This window comes from Leptonychotes weddellii, chromosome 8 (genome assembly GCF_054177405.1).
Source record: "Leptonychotes weddellii isolate Sample4059 chromosome 8, ASM5417740v2, whole genome shotgun sequence".
Classification (NCBI taxonomy): domain Eukaryota; kingdom Metazoa; phylum Chordata; class Mammalia; order Carnivora; family Phocidae; genus Leptonychotes; species Leptonychotes weddellii.
Window position 1 is genome coordinate 75,044,594 of NC_138376.1, and position 22,381 is coordinate 75,066,974.

At 48.5% G+C, this 22,381-nt stretch overlaps 1 protein-coding gene across 1 annotated transcript; it reads left to right on the forward strand.

The window, feature by feature from the left end:
• Positions 1–5,025: 5,025 nt before the first annotated feature.
• PRDM13 (PR/SET domain 13) lies at positions 5,026–12,682 on the forward strand. Its single transcript, XM_006730227.2, has 4 exons — positions 5,026–5,169; positions 6,682–6,813; positions 7,112–7,232; positions 10,877–12,682. The coding sequence occupies exons 1-4, from the start codon at positions 5,026–5,028 to the stop codon at positions 12,631–12,633; spliced, it is 2,154 nt and encodes a 717-aa protein (XP_006730290.2). The 3' UTR covers positions 12,634–12,682.
• Positions 12,683–22,381: the final 9,699 nt, after the last annotated feature.

Here is a 22,381-nt window from a genome sequence, read left to right on the forward strand (position 1 = left end):
TCTTTTGTCATTTCTGGCTCCTCTGCTCTCAGGGGCCAAGAGGTGGTCACCGCTCTCTGCTTAGGCAACTGTCTCCAGGCTGATTTTTAGCATCTCTTATAGATAAGGCCTTGTCACCTTCAGCTGGGAAAGCCACAGCCACTTCAGAGTGAACATTTACAAGAGACTATGTATCTACATACACAGTCTGAATTTTAACGAATATTTATCATTCGGCTTGTTTTTTAACCTAGCGTGTGTATATTTTGCACACACTTCCACACATCAGGAAATATTTTCATTGACTGATTTGAGTGTGACATTCTCTTTAACATACAAAAAACCCCCATACTTTTGTTTCTTTTGACTTTTCCTAATTCAAATACCAAATTGTTCTTGTTATTGCCCCAAGAGATGGTATGTTCTTTGGGGGTGGGGATGGGAGGCAGAGATAAAAAGAAAGAAAGCCAAGCTCTTCAAGGGGAAGAAGAAAAAGGAAAGGGGGGAAAAAAACCGTCTGGGAATCTCAAGAACATCTTTATTTCGCCTTTTAACACTCCGCCTTTCTGATTAAAGAGTTCAGACCCGCTCCCCCACCCGCCTTCAATTATCCCCCAGCATCTTTTCTCAGAAGCTGTCACCACCACTTGCTGAACGGCAGCCCCATCGTGAGCCATTAGCCCGGTTCTGTTCCGTTTCGCTTTTCTTTCCTCAGTTTCTCCCTGCAAGCTTTATAAATCTCCCTTGGAGGAGGAGCGTCCAAGCGGGTGGAAGTCTGAACACAATGCAACCTGAGAATTTCTGTCACTCTCTGCATATGCTCCTAAGTGCTTTAATCCCAATTAGGGGCGGCTGACACACGGTCCTATTCATTCCCATCAGCTCTTGAATACATTTGCCTAGAAATGAACTTCACAAATAGAGGCGCTCCTAAATGTGCCCAACAGCAAGGAAAATCGAATTGAGTGCGGGCTCATTCGGCAGCGGCCGGCAGAGGAGCGTTGAATGTGGAGGTGCCCTGAGACATTGCAATTCAGCAACACGCTCGCTGACTTTTCTTTGCACCATGTCAACCGAAAGAACCAAGAAATAAGTTGGAGAACTCCGGTTAAAAGGCAACTTGAGAGGCACTCTGAATACTTTTATTGAGCCGCTTCCAATGAAGGACTTAAAAAAACAACAAAAAAGGCACCACAAAACCCACCAGCGGCGTCCGGGCTGCGTTCTGGCCGTGCGTTTGGAGCCTACCCGCCGCGGTGCACCCACCGGCCTCGCAATTAAGGGGAAAATGGCCCCGTCGCCTGCGTGTCATCTGGTGGCGTTCCCAGAGCCCGTCGCCGCCGCCCTATTCAGACCCGGCTTTAATGTCCCACCCGCGCCTCGGGGGCCGCGCAGCTGGTCCGCGCTGACCCTCCAGCCCGGCCGGGGCAGACACCCTCGGGGGCCGCGGCCCCGGTCACCTCAGGCCCCAACTCCGCGGAGTCTCCGGGGCCCCATCTGCCCCGCGTCCTCGCCATTGGTCCCTGACGCCGCGCAGCTCCCTCCATCCTGGGATTAGAGACTGCGAGCCGGACAGGGTTGGGGGGGGGGCGGGTAGGGGGCGGTGATTCTCCGAACGCCCGGGTCCTCAAGGCAGTGGGCCTCAGGATGCAGCCAGCTCGGTCCCCCTGGGGACCCGAAGCCCACGGGCTTTGCGCCCCGGCCACCCCCAGCTCTGCAGAAGGATGTTCGGAAAGGAGCCGCTAAACTCAGCACTGAGGTCCTGTAGGGCCTCTTTTCTAGGCGGAGCCCAGCCGGGTCACACGTGCTCGGCGCAGGCAGCATTTCCAGCCCTGCTCTCGGCCGCTACGCGCAGTTCCTCCCCCACCCCCGCCCCAGGCCAACGCAGCCGGGTCTGGAAGCAACGCAGTGGGGAGAGCTAGCTCTCTGCAGCCTGCCCCTCCCGCTCGCTGCCGCTCTCAGCATCCGCGCCTCATTAGGGGCAACCTGTTACGGGGCGGGAGTGGTGCCCGCGCAGTGCCGCGGTGGGCAGCGAGCAGGGCCGCCCCCAAACCTGCCTCGCCCCGCACCTCCGTACAGAGGGGATTTCGCTTGAACGGGGCCTCTGGACGCCCATTTTAAGCCCATAAAAAAGCCGAGTGGAATGTTTTGATTGAGTCTCAACATTGTCTTTGAATAAGGCTGAGACCATGTAATTAATGTGTCTTTTTAATAAGGGACAATACGGCCGTTCAAGCTATTTAATTTCATTTAATTTTCCATCCCATTTGCTGCACAGCCCGCTTTTACTTTTAACACCCAGCCTTTCACGGCCCATCTTGCTCCACTGGGCACATTAGATTGGTTTCACCCTTGCTTTTTAGGGGAGAAAAAATAAAAGAAAATGTGTTCCTTTCCTCCTTTGTGGACAATTTATTTCACTTGGGGAACTTCAACTCTGAGCCACAGGACAGAATAAAACTCGGCGAGCTGGTGTGAATGCCTCTGGCGCAGTCCCTTTCTTCTCGAGGGGCTGGGAACCAGCCACAATTGGCTATATTAATAAATAACTTTCCTCACAGTCGGCCTTTACATGGTCCTATTGATAAAATTGTTCGCGTGTCGTTCACGCTTTTTCACTCATTAAGGAGGGTCGGGGAGGAGCCCCGAACCCAGGCCCCGCGCTCGCCCCTTCCCGCTCGCAGTGCTGGTAATTTAAACTGGGTGTCATCCCGGAGTCGCCAGGCCAGAGGTTAGAGGGACATGTTCATGGCTTAAATTTATTGCTCTCGACTCTTCGGAGCGGCTTCCTCTCCTCCTCCCCTCCCCCGGCTTTTGCCATTCATGGGTTTGACGGATCAAAGGCTCCCTCCACTCCGTCGCTCGCAGCCTTCTCGAGGCCCGAAGAGGGGCAGTTGGAGGATTAGGAGGGAAAAATCAGTGGCAGCTCCCTCAGAAAGTAGCCCTGCGCATGGCGTGGCTGCCAGGTCAGAGGAGCCGTAGCGTGTGGCCTCCCGGACCCGACAAGTGTCTCTCTTCTCCGCCTCAGCAGCCGCGTCTATACAGGCTTTGAGTTAGACCCGAGACCCGCCATCCCTGTGTTACCGCACCGTTTGACTGGAGACACTTAGACTTGAGACCCTTGACCTGACCTGGATTCCCCCATTACGCAAACCTCGAGTTTGGGAGCGCCATTCACTCTACACACAGATCATTACTATTGACCTTCGCAACCGCGGAGTGGAACCTAAATTTACATCATCGTTCCCATTTTACGGATTAGAAGAGTGAGGCTCTGAAGTAATTCACAGACGTTTCCCCCGAGTCTTGAATGACAGAGCACAGACTAAATGACCCCGCGTCTCCTGACAGTGTCCAGTAGGGCGAACGCAGGTCTCCATCGACGGGCGCTACGGAGCTTCTTTGAGGGCCTCGTGGGACCAATTGCTGAGTTACAGGTGTCGCCACCTTGCGTCCGGCCACTGTTGTTAATCACATTCACCTCTGCCCGTGACCTAAGAACTACACCTTCCGGCGGCAGAGTCCGGTGGAGAATTCGGTGTAGTGGCTGCTGGGAGTCCTCCGCCCAAGTGTACAGTCTTTGGGCCTCCAAAACAGGCCAGAAACCCACAGCCTCTCAGGCCTCTCCCGGAATACCGCGTCGGGCCCGCATCCTGGTCCACAGGATTTGGGGAGCGGCGCCCACGATGAATAGCGTGGCAGGGGCAGGCAGAACTGTCACAAATATCTGATGAACTCAAGTACTCAGCTATCTTATGAAAAGAAATGTCTCCGCGCAAATCGGAGTCTTCCTTAAAAGAAAACGAGCAGCACTCTGGTTTAAACTCCGAAGTACGCGCATTCTCATAGTTCATGAACTGGGCTGAAAGTATGGGTTGCTAATGCCCACCTCACCCTCTTTTCCGTAACCTTTGATAGAGTCCGCCTTTAAAGTTAGCTCCAAGGATTTCCTCTCGGTTTAAAACGTAAAAGCAAACCAGGGCTTGAGTCGGTCGGTTGGCAAGTGAGGGAGACTTGATAAAAAAAGACCCAATCAGCAGCACCCCTCTTCAACCCTCTGCTAAGAACAGGGCGCAGGTTCGCCGGCAAAGCCGCGGCCCCGAGGCCGCTTCCCATTCCCAGAGAAGGTGCGGGTCCGGGGCGCACCCGAGAGCAGGGGTGCACAACGGACCACGTCTACCAAAACTAGTCCGGACGCTTCATATTTCGGGGCGAAACTGGACAGAAGGACCGAAAAAGCGGTTCTAAATAGACAACTGGCCTGGACCTAATCCCCTGAAATGGTAATATGGTCGTTATTTAAAAAGTGTAGGTATTTTCTGGTGTTTTCCCATCAAGTACCTGCCTAATTTCTGTATGGCACACGCCAGAAATCAATAGAAGTTAACAAGTCCTCCAAACAGTCCCCATCTCTTTGTTTAATCTCCTTTACAATAAAGCCAAGGGGAGAGAATTAAAAATCTTTGAAGTAGACCAAGGCTCAAAGGAATCAGCCAAGTAGACTTAAAGTAGTCACTTATTTCCCAAAACTGGTTTGTCGGCGAACAATAAAAGGAAGTAAAATTTATGGAGAAATTATACAGTGGATTTGTCACTTAAAATATCGTAACTGTCTCGAGGACAATACCCCATGCTGAGGATTAATGGTCCCGCCGGACCTTTGATTCACCAGCGCCTTTTCTTCGCCCTTGACAAATTGGATTTTTAGGAATGGGAAGGTCGCCTGGACCATTGTGCGCCAGCCATTCAGAGGCCTCGATTATGCAGAGGGCTGAGGGAACCACTCCATGTGACCCTCTCGGGTGGGACTCTGCAGCTGCTCCGCAGAGCAACTCTCTCACCAAACTCCGCGCCCTTGCGCTCGCGGTGCCAAAAGGCGCCGGACCCGATTGAAAAGGCGCAGTGCATGTCCGCCCGCGTCACTCCGCGGGCGGAGGACGCACGTCGGGGTGCGGCTCCCTGGCTCGCGCGCGGCTCGGGCTCTGTCACTCGCGCCCTGCGGAGGACCCGGCGCACCCGAGCGCCTGCCTGGCCGCGGCGGCAGCAATGCACGCAACAGCCCGCGCTCCGGCCACCAGCGTGAGTGCCGACTGCTGCATCCCGGCCGGCCTGCGCCTCGGGCCGGTGCCCGGAACCTTCAAGCTGGGCAAGTACCTGTCAGACCGCAGGGAACCCGGGCCCAAGAAAAAGGTATTAGCCATTCCGACCTCCGCCTCCAGCCTTTCGCCTCCCTTTGCCCTGGCCCTGGCAGGGGTAGATAGGGCAAGTGGAGGAAAGGGGTGATTGAGTCGTTACCTGCCAATTCTGCCAGGTGGCCGGGGGGTACTCCGGTAATTCCCCACAAGTCGCATTAAGGGAGAGCTGGACGGGGGCCGAGCTGAGGGGAAAGGACGCGGCTCAGAGGGGACAGCCCCCGGGTGGGGTGCATGGGACTCTTTACTCGCCGGGACCACTCGGAACCCGCGGTTTCCCTGGAGCTCTGGGGTTTCGTTCGCAGAGGCGTGGCGGGCCCCGGCCTCTCTGCCAACGCGCCTTTTCTCTCTTACACAACGCGCAGGGCGTTGAAGACTTTTCTTACCTTCTTCCCTGTAACGCGCTAATTTACGGCTTACATTTACCTTAATTTAATTTCATGTGTTGGGGAAAAAACAATCCTTGGGAAACCCTCAGTTCCTAGATAACCCCCTCCCCGGTCCCCCCCACCCCGCCCCCCGCGGATGTCTGCTGGAGGGTTGGGGTAAATGGAGAGAGGGTGAGCCAGGTGGTGGCTCCGATTGGGGCTTCGAGGGCGAGGAGCGCCCACCCGCGTGGGGCACCGGGTCCGCGCTCCTGCAGCCTGGCTCTGAGAGTCCAGGGTCGCAATTGGGAGGCGTCGGGGCCAGCCCGCCAGCTCTGACTCCCGGAACAGCGGACAGACCACTGACCGCAGCGGGGTTTTAAAGGCCCCCGCCCGCTCTGAGGCGTCCCAGCCGGCAAAGGTCGAATCACAGCGACCGGGAAAAGAAGGCAGGAGTCCGGTGGGGGCGGCGGAGGGAGGACCTGAGCTTTGCCTAGTCGCTGCCGAGAGCTTTCTTGTAAGAAATTGCTCAGGCGCCAGCCAGTGGGACCCGCATCTGGCTCCTCACGTAATCATCCTCCCCACCCCCCCACCCCCATCCCGCGGTCTAGAGCCTTCTTCTTTAAACGCGCTTTAATTGCTTTTAAATGGCCGGCAGTCCTGCGGCCGCTTTGTTCACACACTTTCACTGCCGGGCTTGCCTGCACCTCCGCACCTTGGTGCTGTGCAGCGAGTTTCGCGAGACACGAGAGGGAGGTGGAGGAAACTCTGGGTTCTGGGGCTGACTTCGAAACGTCTCTCCCCTAGTATTCCGGCTGCTCTCAGGACCGCAGGAGCGAGAACTGGGGTGGGGGTGGGGATGGGGAACGTCTAGGTACCAGATGCCCGCAATCGCTCGTGGAGGATGCTCTCGCCCTTGGTATTGCCAAGGTGGGGCGAGAGGCGGAACTGTTATACCAGCCAACCTCTTCTCCCTCCCTCAAGCAAGGGTCCTAGGAATTACCTTCCTCCCAGCAGCCCACAGCGGTCTGGCCAAAGTGAACACAACCATTTTCCTGAGTCGGGTGGGGTGTTGGATAAACTTTTCCTCTGGGTTGTGGGCCTGGCCGTGGCGCGGGGAAGAACGACCACTGCTTGTGTTGCAGGTGCGCATGGTGAGAGGGGAGCTGGTGGACGAGTCGGGGGGCTCTCCTCTGGAATGGATAGGGTTAATCCGGGCAGCCAGGAACCCCCAGGAACAGACTCTCGAAGCTATTGCAGACTTACCCGGAGGACAGGTACTGTGGGCCTCCCCCCACTGCCAATTCTACCTACCTAACCGTTACTGAGGTGGCCACCAATATCAAGAGCAAAGCGCTTTAGCTGGAGGTCTCATTTAAACATCCCCCAAACCCTGTAAAGTAGATACTATTATTTTCCCCATTTGAAGAATGAGGGAAATGAGGTTCAGAGAGATCCAATAGATTTTCCAGGGTCACACAGCATCAGAACGAGCATTCCAACCTTTCCTTTTAGTTGTTTTTAGACCGATTACCCAGGAAATGACAGCAAGCTGTCCTGTTCCTTGTGTCCCAGATTTTCTACCGAGCGCTGCGAGATGTCCAGCCAGGGGAGGAGCTGACGGTGTGGTATTCCAACTCCTTAGCTCAGTGGTTCGACATCCCCACGATCGCAACTCCGACGCACGACGAGAAAGGTACCGCGTCCGAGAGGGCCTCCCGGCCAGCGCGGGTGGGTGAGAGTCCAGCCCTTCTCCGGTCTTTGGACGCGACAGGGCCTTTCTCTCGAGCTGTGTAAAACTGAATTCACCCTCCCTGTCTGTGTAGGCACAGAGGCGATGTCACCACTACCTCCTTAAAATCAACAGTGAAGGATAACAGCGACAATAACCTGCCTTGTGATGGCAGGGGGAAAAAAACCATTTTTTTAAATAAAAGATCTATTTATTGAGAGAGAGGGAAAGTGGGGGGAGGGGCAGGGGGAGAGGAGAGAGAGAATCTCAACCAGACGCCCCGCTGAATGTGGAGCCCCACATGGGGCTCCATCTCACCACCTTGAGATCTTGACCTGAGCCCAAACCAAGAGACTGGGGCTTAACGTACTGAGCCACCCAGGCGCCCCCAAAAAATTCTTTATGAATTTCATGGGGGTCTTTTCCTATTACATACCCAGAGACAATTATTGACTCAATTAAGAATCAATAAAGACGCCTTAACAGATCACTGTTCTGTGACCAGATATAACAAGACCTTTTTAAGTGAAAATTAACTTCCACCATGTGATCAAAATCTGTTTCATATCATGAGCTCCGAAAAGCATACTTCAAACCTGGAATGTTTTAGAAGATGGAGGGGCTTCTCTTCACTGGTTTGAAGGAGAGTAATGTATTTCTACCGCATTTTAGAAGCATTACGGTACTTACAGCTGGTCAGTTGGCAGGTAGTGAGGCCCTTCCATTTAAATGGTATTTATTCATTTCCCCCTCCCTACTTAAATTGAATCTGGGATGTATCCCAGTTTCTTCTCAGATTTATTTGATCCCTTCCAAAGCCAAGAGTGGATTTATGCAAATTAAGGGGCAGTAACTAAAGAGAAGAACATTTTCAAACCTTCCCTAGAACACTGAAGAACATTTTCTGTGAAAGAAAGCTGGGAGGTGCTAAAATAGTTAAGATCTTGAGACCTCCCTTTTAATTCATAAAGCTTCCAAGAACTTTTTCCTTGACAATTGTTTTAGTTTGCAATTTCTCCTAAAGACACAGTTAAAGTGAACACAATGAATGCTGTGAAATATTTTAACATGTTCTCCTCCTGAATTGCCTGCTCAAGTCTCATCCTTTTAGAAATAGGGTTAAATAAATTAATACAAATGTAAGCATTAAGAAACACTTCATGAATAAGACAGAATGAAGTTTATTCAGAACGATGAATCACTTCACTTCAAAGTATCACTATCTTGTGGGTAGATTTGTATGTACAGTATTCATAAAACATTATCCTAAAGTAGTTTGTTCCTTGTATCACACTATATTAAATTCTCTTGTCAACTTCCTCCAGTGAAAGAGAAACATGATAAAAGCCCCGTAGTGGAGAACTCTCAGATCCGCCACTACAGGACAATTCTAACAGCTGCTGACCTTTAGCGGCCAGACATTTTTACACAGAACACCCCTCCTTAGGCACTCTCAAATAGTACAAAAGTAACTTGTTTGAGTGGTGGCCCTTGTGTTTTCATTTCAGCCAACTGAGCTTATAAACAGATGTCAGAATAGACACCATTTTCCTTTTGGGAATGTATGGGCTATTTTGAACACTGACTTCCCCACCTTTGATATGCTTGAAATCTTGGCAACCTCAAGGTTACACCAAGGAGAGGAGGCAAAGTCACTTATGAAGTGTGTAGCATAGCCTGGATTTCAGAGTCCAGAGAACATGTCAGTTGGTTAGGATAAACTGAAAAAGGAGCATATTGAAACAGAGAACACATTTGCTTAACTCTTGAAAAGAGAAAGAAGTAGGGATGGCCGCTATTCTTCCAATATTGACTAACTCCAGTGGATTTAAATTCCATGATGAGCTTAAGGAAAGTACGGACCTTTTGTTTTAGGGATAAAGCTTACTTGGCTTTGCAATTGACTAGAGTCATTCTGGGGCAGCCTCTGAAAACTCCTTTAAAAAGGGGGTAATGAGAGGAAGGTTCAGAGAAGGGAGGTTATTTAAGATATTAAATCAATATACCCACTAAGAGAACCCAGGAAATCTCTTTTTTTTTTTTTTAACAAGGTAACAGAAATATTGAAATGACTTTATCTAAGTCTTCCATAAACAATTAGGGTAGGTTCTCAGAGGCAAATCCTCTTCCCCAACCCCTTTTTGCTTTCTTCTCTACCTTGGCTTCACCTGAAATAAACAGAACCTTACTTGAACTTCCATCTTAGTTATCTAGGGGGACTACTTGCTTTATGCAAAGCCAAAAGTAAAATACATGAAGGGAAGAAGATCTGGAATTTATTTCAGTTGTTTTTGTAGTGATGTTTCAGAAGTTTGAGCTGCTTGTGTACAAGGGGGGAGGGAATTTAACTTTTCCACTAAATTTAATAAGACAGACCTATTTGGGGGTACTTAACTAACTTCTTTCTCACAGACATCCTTCAGTATTATCAATCAACCGTAACATTAAAAAAGAAACACACTGCAAGATCACTGTTCTGTGACCAGATATAACAAGACCTTTTTAAGTGAAAATTAACTTCCACCATGTGATCAAAATCTGTTTCATACATGTGTCTCTTGATTGTGTTCCCAGACCCTGGCAAAATTAAAAAAAACACAAAAACTAATGTCAATAATATTAAATACGAAAAAGACTTGACACCAAAAACATGTATACAGTTCCTGGTAGAGAATTGTACACTTATTAAAAGCTGAGTATCTCCATATATCTCTATATATTCATGTATTTCATAAAAATAAACTATCTTTCCCAAGGACTTTATTATATTAAGCCTGGATTCGTGTAGCTATCTAGGAGTTAATTAATTACTCCAGGTAGAACAACTGACAAGATAACACAACATCATCCTTCAGTTTTTAGAATATCAGGACATAGGTTTTTTTCTTTCCTCTCATCAAATTAAATGGGGTTAAAGAGGAAATAAAGATACAAATAATTTTGAAGAATAGCAGATCATAGTCCCTATGTGGTCCTTCAGTTGGTCACGCTCCAGGAGAACCTCAGGCAAAATGTTTAAGGCTGGGAGGGGGTGGGAAGGGTGGGTAGTGGACATAAAAGGCATTGTTCTGTGAAAAGGAATGATTACATATGGCCCATACATACAAGATATTGTCTCGCCTGGTAATGAGGCACTCACGACCATTAGATTGGTCTTTGTTCAGTTTATCCAAACTCCTTGACATACGCCACCTATTCTGCAAACGCCAACAGATGGGCCCGGGCACAGCACAGCCTCAACACTTGATTTAAAGCAACAGCTGCTCTCTGTTCTGGTCTCTTCCCCGGCCAGTCTGCCTGAGCGCTGCCCTCCCAACGAAGATTTGCTCGGATGGCGCGGAGGAAGTCTTCGTTGGAAAGGCACAGGTCACCCCTTTGGCCTCTGAGTAATCCCAAGGGATGGATATGGTGACAAAGTTGGCCATTTGGGGCTTCTCAGGGTCCTTGCTGCAGTGGGGCTACCGAACTAACTCACTTATTCGCTGGACCCAAGAGTACTGTTCCTCCTCATACCGCTATCAAAATCTGGGCTTTGCCTTGGGTGCGCTTTCTTTCTCTCTTGCTTTTTCGCCTCTCACGGGGTCGCTTTCTTACTTTTTGTCGCCCAGGGGAGGAGCGCTACATTTGCTGGTACTGCTGGAGGACGTTTAGATACCCCAACAGCCTTAAGGCCCACCTACGTTTCCACTGCGTGCTCAGCAGCGGCGGGGGCCGAGCCTACCTGCACCACGAGCACGGGGCTCGCCAAGGCGCTGCCCCGGCCGCGGATGGCCTTCACTTCTCTCCGAAACCCCCGGCGCTTGACTTTGCCGCGGCCGCCCCCGCTGGCACTCTGCGGTCCCACCCGCAGGCCCCGCCGCCCCTCCAGGCCTGCGGAGCGCGGGAGAGCATTAAGCGCGAGGCCTCCTCTGCGCGCTCCGCCGCATCGCCGCCCCGGGCCAAGTGGGGGCAGTCCAAGAAGGGCAAGGAGCAGCCGGACCGCGCCCTAGACATGAGCGGGGCCGCCCGGGGACACGGCCACTTCCTCGGCATCGTGGGCGGCTCCCCAGCGGGGGGCGGCGGCCTGGCCTTCTACCCCGGAGTGCGCTCGGCTTTCAAGCCTGCGGGCTTGGCCAGGGCGGCCGCGGCCGCACACGGCGACCCCTACCGGGAGGAGGGCGGCGGCAAACCGGGGTCCGGCCTGGCCTTAGGCAGGCTGCTGGGCGGGGGTCGGGCGGGCGGGCGCCCGGGAAGCGGGGAGAACCCCGCAGCGGGCAGCACGGGCCACCACCATCACCACCACGCGCACCACCACCATCACCACTCCAAATGCCTGCTCGCGGAGGAGCCGCCGCCGCCGCCTCCTCCGCCTGGCCTACCCTGCTCCGGGGGCCTGCGCGGCTTCCCTCTGCTCCCTGGCCCCCCGGAAGAGGCGTCAGCCTTCAAGCAGGTGGAGCGCGCCCACCCCGCCGCGGCTGCGCTGCAGGGAGCGCGTTTCGCCCAGCTGCCCTCTGCGACCGGGCTGCCCGTCGAGCGCTGCGCGCTGCCGGCCCTCGACGCGGGCGGGCTCAAAGCCTACCCCGGTGGCGAATGCAGCCACCTGCCTGCAGTCATGCCGGCTTTTACCGTCTACAACGGGGAGCTACTCTACGGCTCACCAGCCGCCGCCGCTTATTACCCGCTCAAACTGCACTTCGGCGGGCTGCTCAAGTATCCAGAGTCCATCTCCTACTTCAGCGGGCCTGCGGCGGCGGCGGCGGCGGCGGCAGCGGCCGCTCTAAGCCCTGCGGAGCTGGGCTCCTTGGCTAGCATCGACCGAGAGATCGCTATGCACACGCAGCAGCTGTCGGAGATGGCGGCCGGGAAAAGCCGCGGCCGCCTGGACGCAGGGACGCTGCCACCGGCCGTCGTGGCAGCGGGTGGCCCTGGGGGTGGCGGCAGCGGAGGTGGCGGCACCGGCAAGCCCAAGACCGGCCACCTGTGTCTCTACTGCGGCAAGCTGTACTCGCGCAAGTACGGGCTCAAGATTCACATGCGGACGCACACGGGATACAAGCCGCTCAAGTGCAAAGTGTGCCTGCGGCCTTTCGGCGACCCCAGCAATCTGAACAAGCACATCCGGCTGCATGCCGAGGGCAACACCCCCTACCGCTGCGAGTTCTGCGGCAAGGTGCTGGTGCGCCGCCGGGACCTGGAACGCCACGTCAAGTCCCGCCACCCCGGACAAAACCTGCTCGCCAGGTCGGGCGAGGGCCCAGGCGCAGAGCCTGACTTCCTCCCGGAGCCTGGGGAGCCCAAGAGCGACAACGACAGCGATGTGGACGTCTGCTTCACGGACGACCAGAGCGACCCGGAGGCTGGAGGCGGTGGCGAGTGCGACTCGTAACGAGTCGTCCCGGGAGAGGGTGGGCTTGGGGGGCGTGGACAGAGAGAAGAAGGTGGAGGTGGTTCTGTTTTGGGAGAAGAGAAGCTCCCCGAGATGAGAAGGATCCGGTTGACAAAACCGTTTGTATTTTGGTCGGGCGCCAGATTTGGAAGAGTGAGAGGTCCCAGGTCCGCTGCTTAAACTCGGAGCAAAGATTTAGAAGTGGCTCAAAGAAACCGGGTCTTCTGCGCAGCCCCAGGGTGGCCGGTCCCGGCGCGTCCTAGGCCCTTGGACTCCGCGGATAGGCCCTCCCACGAAACGCCCAGGAGGTCCACTCTCAAGGTTTAAGACTGCATTAATGTGAACTTCACAGCTCCCTTGAGGGAGCCGATTTTAACTGCCATGTATTTTTAAATTGTTCTTTTTTGTGGAGGAAATTGTGCCTTTTGAAACGATGTTTTTTTTTTGTGTGTGTGTTTTACATTAGCATTTCACGAAATAGGCAAAACAGTAGTCACAGTTCGGTAGATGTGACATCCATACATTTGTTTCCATTTCATCTGTTCTCGGGTCAAAGACCACGCCTTCCCGCATTGGCTATATAGTGGTAGCAGGTGTACGAATTGGTCAAGTTGCAATTATTTATAAGAGAGTAATGACAAATGTAAAATATCTAAAGCATGAATCTAAAAGCACGCAATATATAATTTTAAGGAAAATGTCTTATTTGGTAGAGTACAAATGTGATGTATGTTGTTTTACAATGGATGATGTACAGTTGATTCAGTATTTTGGTCTTGGTTCCAGTTTGTGCAATCTTTAATAAAAATAAAAATAAAAATGAGTTTCTTCACTTAGCGATTTCAGTAGAGCCTTTAAAGAAAGAGTTTAGGTGCGCCTGGGTGGCTCAGTCGTTAGGCGTCTGCCTTTGGCTCGGGTCATGGTCCCAGGGTCCTGGGATCGAGTCCCGCATCGGGCTCCCTGCTCGGCAGGAGGCCTGCTTCTCGCTCTCCCACTCCCCCTGCTTGTGTTCCTGCTCTCACTATCTCTCTCTCTGTCAAATAAATAAATAAAATCTTAAAAAAAAAAAAAAAAGAAAGAGTTTAATTTGAAAACAATTTATGAGGAGACTCCATAATAAAATGAATCCTAGGACATTTGAAAACTTTGATTATTCATAAAATAAATGTTAAGTAGTGTTTTAATAGGGAAATATACCATTTTCAATATGTGCAATTCACGGGCTCCCAGATAGCAGGCAAAGCAATTGTTTTCTGAAACAATTGTTAATTATGCTAAGAGTTTTCATGTTTAGGAAAGAACTGATGACCTTCAAGAAAAAAAATGCATATTCCTCATAAAAAGAATTATAGAACTGTAGAATCACTATTTCTTGTTATGTACCACTTTGACAGGAGGATTTTCCTTGGGAAGCAAACAAGGGAAACTTGTGCAGTGCTTTTTATGATTCATACACTTTAGTATTCATTCAACAAATGCTAAAGGAGGTACTGATCTACTGGTCTGTGCAACTTTCTTTTCTCCATGCACTCTTTCCAATGATCTTGTGGTTTTGGTAAATGTCCGATTTTACGGACGAGAAAATATACACTTCAAGGTCACTGGGAGGCCCATAATGAGAAGGACAAAGTTAGAAACAATGACTTTTTTTATGGATATAAAAAATTAATGCTAGCTAATGGAAGACTCATAAAGGATATATTTCTGTGGGCTAAAATTGGAAAGCACCCTCTCCCCTTCCTATGCCACCCCCCCAACCCCATATTTGGGGGAGGATTTCACTGAAGTTACCTAGAAGTAGAGGATTAGCTATCCCCTCCACTAAGGTCAGGTACCCTAAGAGCCCAGGTCTGTAGTGCTTGTCCCAGAGGTTGGTGGGAAGATTCTTTTTTTTTTTTCTATTCCAAGTTTTTATTCTATCCATACATATATATTTATAAACTCTATGAATAGCCCTTTTGGTGGGAAGATTCTTGTAGGCCACCAAAGGGTCTGGATATGATCCTGATGATTTAACTCAGTTAAAAATGACTTTTATTTTCTGAGTCCTGAGTACTGCAGCAGTCTCCACCCTGCTGTCTCCCAGTTGGGAACACGGCCTCAGTCACTGGGTGGCTGCAGGGACTTTTTCTAACCCATCACAGCAAGAGGCATGGGTGGAGGGAGGGAGAGGACACCTGACTTCTATAGGGGCTGATCATCAAAAAGACTTTTTCCTATGAGAAAACTTATGGAGGCAATTTTAGGTTTTTAGCATCAGCTGACCAGAAAATGTTTTGCTTTGTGAAAGAAAGCCCAAATATATATATATATGTGTGTGTGTGTGTGTGTTTGTGTGTGTGTGTGTATTAACATGTATATATGGGTGACAGTGAAACCATTTATTGAGGGCCTACTCTATGCCAAATCGTCGTGCTATTTGCAATTCTTTCCTCCCTGCAGAAGATGACCATGGGCTTGGCCCACTAGGTTCTGTGATGCCCTGACACACAGAACTGGAAGTGAGCCCAAGCATCTTCCTGTTCAGCTTGCTCTAAGCACCCAGGACTTACTTCTCATTGCCTATATAGTATCATAGTCCGCCCTTCAAAGCAATTGTTGCTTGAAACAAAATCCAACCTTATAAATATTGGAAAACTTTCCTGCAATCAGACTGTGTAAGTCCTCAGGGAAAGTGAGAAAGTCTGCCCAGATTTAAAACGTGAAAAGTTTTATCCACTGTAAAAGTCTTGTTTCCTTCTTTCATTACCTAGCTCACTATTAAGTCTTACAACTCTTACTGTTTTAAAGAAATAAATTAAAAAGTTTGGTCAAAGGAAATATATTTAAAATTGATAAAGATTTAATAAAACAACAACCCCCTAGCCTTCTTTTCCCCTTTGTAAATTGATATTGACGAGGTTATTAAAATAAATTTCAGTATAAAAAATGAAAGTTGAATGTAGATTTAAAAGGTTCTTAATAGCAGGCCATTTGTAGTTCTCCATAGGTTGCCTCGATTAACCTGTATATTTGTTCATGGATGTGCACACTATCATATATAATGAATGTGATTATTTTAACGGTGAAGTTAAATCAGTGATGTACAATCAGTAACATTAACACTACTTATTTAAATGGCTCAGTTGAATTAGTGTTTCTCAGATGACTTCTTTTCGTCTCCAGTCCCTTTGCCTCCCATTCCCAGACTCCAATCCTTGATCCTTCTCAAGGATCAAGCACAATTTATTAAAAAGATGAACTAACTTTGAGGGTGATGCTAAAGCCACTGGAAGTTTCTAAGATTTTAACTAAATATTTTGTACCAAGAGATTAAAAAAATGGTAGCAGGATTTATGTATTTTAGAAGTAAAAGTATCTAGGTTCTTTGGGCCTTAGTTAATTTGGACATTAAAATGTTTTGCTAACCTAAATAAATCAGACACGGGTTCTAGGCTTGCCTCTACCACTTACTTACGTGGTATTTTGGGCCAGTCTCTCTACTGCCTCAATTTCCTCATCTGTTAAACAGGTTGAAATAAGCAATAGGGAGGTTATGAGGATTGAATTAGTTAATGCAGGTAAACTGCTTAGAACAAAGCCTGATGCATTGTAGGCTCTCAGACAATATTAAAATAACCTTAGTAATTCTGTGGTTTCATTTTGAAGACATCAACCAACGAGACAAGGGTTGACGCCCTTTTGTAAGCATTAGCATTTCGTTCTCTCCTTGGCTCACTTCTAGCCCCGACAAATTAGCCCTAACTTCAGTAAATAAAGGCCTTCACACTTTTGCCAAAGAGAAACTTCGTCAGACCCCTTATCAAGTCATCTTTCCATTTTAAGCTCAGACATCAACCTGTTCAAGCGCCTCATAGCGGTTAAGTGAACAGGAAGAATGCGTTTCGTCTGTGTTCACTAATTTTTGAAATGCACGTCCGTGCGGTGAGTTTAAGCAGAAGCCTGCGGAGGAGGTGAGCGCGAGTACGTCTCTCCTCCTGAGTCGAGCAGAGAGCGGAACACACAGAAAGAGCTGCAATTCCTTAACATTCTACTCTGGGGAAAGTTCATCTCCTGTCTAGACTCTGAGGGAAGGAGGTGAGTGGCCGCGGGGCTCCAGGTTAGAACTGCACGTCAGGGGAGCGGAAGGAGCGTTTGGTCGTGTCGGTGCTGGGCAGCCAGGAACGTGAGGGCAGTGATTGGCTGCTCTCCTTTAGTCTGAACGCTCCCATTGGCTCATTCCTTGGAGCCAGGGATGCTATTGGTGGCAGGCTGGCCTCGCGCGAAGGTTTGCCTCCCGGGAAGCCCCGGCCCACTGGCGGTGTGGCGACCTGAGTGGGTGCCGCAGCGTCAGATAGTGAGTGTGCCGCTCTTGCAGCTCACGGCTTCGCTCCCCCTGGGAACAGGGGGTTTCGGGCTCTGGGTTGGGGCAGAGGTGTGGGAGTCTCGCTACGTTTAGGTGTAGTATCTGGGAGCCCCGGAGGAGCGAGGAAAGCGGTACCCGCCTCCCCCCTCCCCCTTGCAGCGCCCAGTAGGAGGCCGAGGGAGTTCCTGGCGCCTAACTAGTCCTTGTTTAAGTGCTCCTGCCCTGCTGTGGCGGGGAGCTGCGGCACCAGCGCCGCGGCGCCCTCGCCATCTGCTGCCTCCCCAAAGGGAAGGGGGCATAGGCGCTAGCGCCTTCGGGAGGTCAGACTTGACCCTTGGCCACCCAGGTGTGAGTTGTGAAGGGGAGGACTCAACAGACGGCGGGGCCAACGTGTTTAGTTCCAGAAGGAGCGTGGCGCTCGCTCTGGGCTGGGTGACCTTCCTACAAAAGATGAAAGGAGCGCTGCTGTCATCTGCGACTGTAGTTTAATTCAAATTAGGTGTAACCAGTTGTACGACAGACGACTTGTTAAAGCCTTTGGCTTGAGAACCGTCCCAGGGCCCTTAAAAAAGGGACCGAGGTTGGGTGGACTATATGTATGCATGTAAATCCTTTAAGGACACTGATTTTATTTCAAGTGCAATATGTTTTCATTGTTTAAATTTTAGCATTTCATGTAAGTAGATAAAAACTAAGGCACAATTTATTAAAAAGATGAACGTGATAGCATAAAAGACAGATTTTTGCAATTAGAGTTAAACAGACTGAGGAACATTTTCATGAAGTGAGGAAACTTTATTAAAAATGAAATATATTGGATATCCAAATATCATGAGTATTGTCTACCTTTTTTTTTCTATCCACATATGCATTGCATACTTTGGTATTGTAGGAAATGGCTACAAATACACATTTCCTATTCTTAATGTTGGCAGTATCATAATGTTTCTGTGAGTTAATTTAAGTAGAGAATGATTTAAAATCCAACGTTCCACGACAAGTTCTATTTGAATGGGAGACACTCAATTCCAGCAATTTGTGTAGAAAGCCTTAGGTGGAAATGTCTTATGTGACAGGAAATATAGTGAAGAGAAATGCACTAGCAGATGGCTTTACATAAGAACACAGTGAAGGGTGAAGATAGTTCTTTAATTTTTTTTTTTTTTTTTAGATCCCTGACAACCGGCAGAAAGATAAGATTCTATACGCGCAACACTGAGCAGTTGATTCCTGAATTATCACCTTAAGGTAAATAGAGACATGACCAGGTCAGGTTTAAGCTCACTTGAGTGCATTGGACCATAGCAGAACACATCTGTGCGCAACAAAATGCTTTCAGGTATGCTGAAAGTCAATCCAATAAGAAATGAGTCAATGTAGGATGTCACATTTTATAAGCTTGTTTGTGATTTTTCAGCAAGCTGGAGAAAGAAATGCCTTAGCAGCCAAGAAGACATACAGGAAAAAAAAAAAAACCATTAGGGGATTTATAGGATAGGCTTTCTGAATTATTTAAAGCTAAATTGCTGAAATGTGGTCTCAGGTACCGCTTTGGCCATTTATATGTGTTTGTACATATATTGTGCCCCATTTTGTTTCCCAAATCAATTTATGTATTTTTGGCTTGAATTGGTAGTTTGGGACTTCATGATATTCATATTGGCCAATATTTTCCTCATAAAGTGAGAAAAAAACAGCTTTGCCTTGAAGTTTCCTGGACAGCACTCATTTCATTAAACTTTCATTATCTCACTTGATTTTTATAATAACCTATTTTCCAGATAAGGGAAATGAGGTTTGTATTGCACAGCTAGCTAGAAATATTCCCAGGATTCATCCCTAGACCTGTTGACTTCACAGCCTCATTCTCAACATGCTGTATGTCTTCTTTAAGCCACTGTCATCTGACTGACATAGGGGGTGTCCAGAAATTCAGTAACTGGATCCAGTGACTGTGTCACAGGACAAAGGTGAGGTGAGCTGAAAGATTAATGGGTTCCCAGACTTTTCCAGCTGGAACCAGAGTTAAATTAGAGACCATCTTTGGCTAGTATGACTTTTTTTTTTTTAAGATTTTTATTTATTTGACAGAGAGAGACACAGCGAGAGAGGGAACACAGCAGGGGGAAGTGGGAGAGGGACAAGCAGGCTTCCTGCTGAGCAGGGAGCCCGATGTGGGGTTCGATCCCAGGACCCTGGGACCATGACCTGAGCCGAAGGCAGACGCCTACACCTAGGCGCCCTGGCTTGTATGTACTTGAAATTATTTGAATTCTGGTAAATTCCTGTAAGGCTGGGTTCAGTTCAGTGTAGCCTGACTTGGTTTTATTAAAACACAAAGATGTGTGTATAGGGCTTAGTCTAGAGTGGTCCACCTTGTTCCTCCTGACCCTAGGAAGAAAGGTATGGTAGTTGGATTCTGTTGAGAACTTCAGGACTTACTGGGCCCACTATTCCCCAGTTACGACCTAAAAAATTTCCCAGGCTTCTAGCACCCCTTGGGATTGATCACCAGTGATATAGTTGTCAGTTTTCAAACTCCTTTCTCATGTAGCAGGCTGGATTCCTGGGAGTCTGGGCCAGGCAAGGTGCAGGGGTGGGGCTGGGTTGGCCTGAAGCTGCTCTGCTGATGGTGGACCTGAGGGTGATCAGAAAGAGAGAAATACAGGACCCAAATCAAAATAGAATGCCAGGCACATTATCTTCCGGAAAGAGCCAGGCTGAGGCAGAATCCCAGTAGTTACAAGGTAGCAGGAATGAAATCAACCTAGAACAGGAAGTTTGGGATAGAATGAAGGAGGTAGAGAAGGAGTGAGACCTTCAACAGGGGGGCCTGGAGATAGGCATTTTTTAATAAGTTAATTTCGTTTTTTTTTTTTATAGGTAATATGCTCATATGTTCAAAGATAATAACTATAAACAAGTTTATGTTTAGGAGTCTTAATTTCTCATTTCCGTACACTCTTGTCCACCCAGAGATAATTGCTGGGGGTAGATTAATTGCGAAGCTCACTGTCATGAGTTCCTTCCAGGACCTGCACCTAATTTTGTCTTGTTTTTCTTAAAGTGATTTTCCCAAATTCTAGGAGTTTCAGAACCTACAAAATCTGGATCTGTACTTTGTAACCAGTTATTTTAGTTTCTTTTTGTTAAGTATAAACACTCAAGAATGGATATACTTAAGCTGAAGATTTTTTTCCCGTATCTTGTGTTTTAATTTTTTTTTTAAATCATAGGGGTGCCTGGGTGGCTCAGTCGGTTGGGTGTCTGCCTTTGGCTCAGGTCATGATCTCAGGGTCCTGGGATTGAGCCCCGCATCGGGCTCTGTGCTCAGCGGGGAGCCTGCTTCTCCCTCTCCCCCTGCTTGTGTTCCCTCTCACTGTCTCTCTCTCTCTGTCAAATAAATAAATAAAATCTTTAAAAACATTTTTTTTTAAAATCATATACTCTGAAGGCCTTTGCAGAGCAGCCCACAAAAGAGCTTCCTCATTCTTTTTTTCTTTTACAGCTGCATAATATTCTATCATATAGACAAACTTGGTTATTTAACCAATTCTTCTGTTGGGTTATTTTCTATAAAGAACGCTTCAATGAATAGCTTGTGCTAAGTGATTTTGTAGGTGAGATGCAGGTATTTTGTAGGTGGGGTGCATGTGGGGAAGTGGTTAGTGAAGACTCTGAGCTAACCAGCATAGTGTCAGAACCAGACCAACCTCTAGGAAATGGATGATTGGCTGACTGCTCAACTAATTCTTTCTTTTTGTGATTGCAAGGCTCAGTCACCCTTAGCTCTTGACCATATTCTGCAATAGGGAGACAAAACACTGGGGATCTCCATCCGTTCTTTTGTTCTCTTGGGAATTTGGCAGAGAATCCTTGGGAGATCTGAGCTATAGAACTGTACTTCTCCAGGTCAGACAACATGGAAATCCTAATGTTAGGTTAACATGGAAAATGTGTGTTTGTGTACACATGCATTTGAACTTTTTAAGTTCTCTCCTGTGAACATTACCATCAAATTTTGATTTCCCTGTGATGTGTATTATTTAAAAGTACTTTCTGTAAAACCATCTTTGGGATTATAATTCAGACCTGTAACTGGATGACTGGAGTATGGGCCTATGGTATACAGAGCATAATCCACACCAGCTGTAGAATAGTGGTAAGCACTCCAGTAGGGAAACAAACGAATGCAAATGAGATGCACTTGGCAATGGAACAAAGATGAAAATGACATTCACTTGTAAATGAGTTTTCTGTGTTTGATGTAAACAGAATGACATGTATTTTGCAGGAAGACCTCCATGACCTTAGGATAGTTGTTGAATTCATTACATGGGGTTGCACATGTTTCTGACATTTTATCATTATTAGTGTATCTCATGATCTAACCATCTTTAGGCTTTTATTTAGAAGCATTTCCATGATCTTCTGTCCTTGGGAATGGTCTCAGAGGTAAGGTGAGATGCTCATCACTGACAGCTTAAGTGCTCTGCAATAAAACTTGAATCTGGCACCTTACACTCAGATAAGGGCACAGCTGATCTGATAGAGCTCAAGATCAAGAGAAGAAGCATCAACTTCTCAGCTTTGCCTTCCACTGCTAGCTGTGGGTCCCCAGCCTGGCTATTTGCTTACACATTAGACTTGAAGATTGATATGTAGCTTTGCTTGCTGAGCTTTATTCATCTTTCAGTCCCCTTTAAAATGATCACGATAGTCTCAAGCTGCTCATGGTCCAGTGAGAGAGGCAAACACAGAAAGAGAAACTGATAGCATAATGTGCTGGGTATGATGATGGAGATAAGCACAGAGGAAGGGCACCTCCTGAATCAGAGAGAGGAGAGGGAGAGTAGGGAAGGAGTTAAATAGGGAAAGACTTAAAGGAGTTAAATAGGGAGGTGATACCTGCACTGTCTTAAAAGATGGCTAGGAATCATCTAGGTCAAGGGTAAAGAGAGATGGAAGGACGTTTCCAGGAGACAGAATAGCATGAATGACGAAACTGAGTAGAGAAGCAGCAAGCGGAAGGAGAGCAGCAGCAGAGTGAGAAATTCTAGGCAGTGCAGTGTTGCTGGTGGGCAGAGTGGCAGGCAGGCAGTACTGCTGAGAGTTGAGGATCCATCTGTGAGGAAGTGTGGTGCAGTGGTTAAGAGAGTATGTGGGCTTGGGAATTAGGCAGAGCCAAGTTTGCATCCTGGCTCTGCATCCTCTTAGCCATGGAAACTTGGCTGAATTACTTAACCTCTATATACATTAATGTACTCATCTGTAAATGGGAACAACAACAGCATTATATTTAAAGGGTTCTTATGAGGGTTAATTGAAGTTATGTTTGCAAAGTGCATAGCACAGGGTAAACATTCAAAGTGTGTTGGCTAATTGTTTTTGAGAGACTGGAGA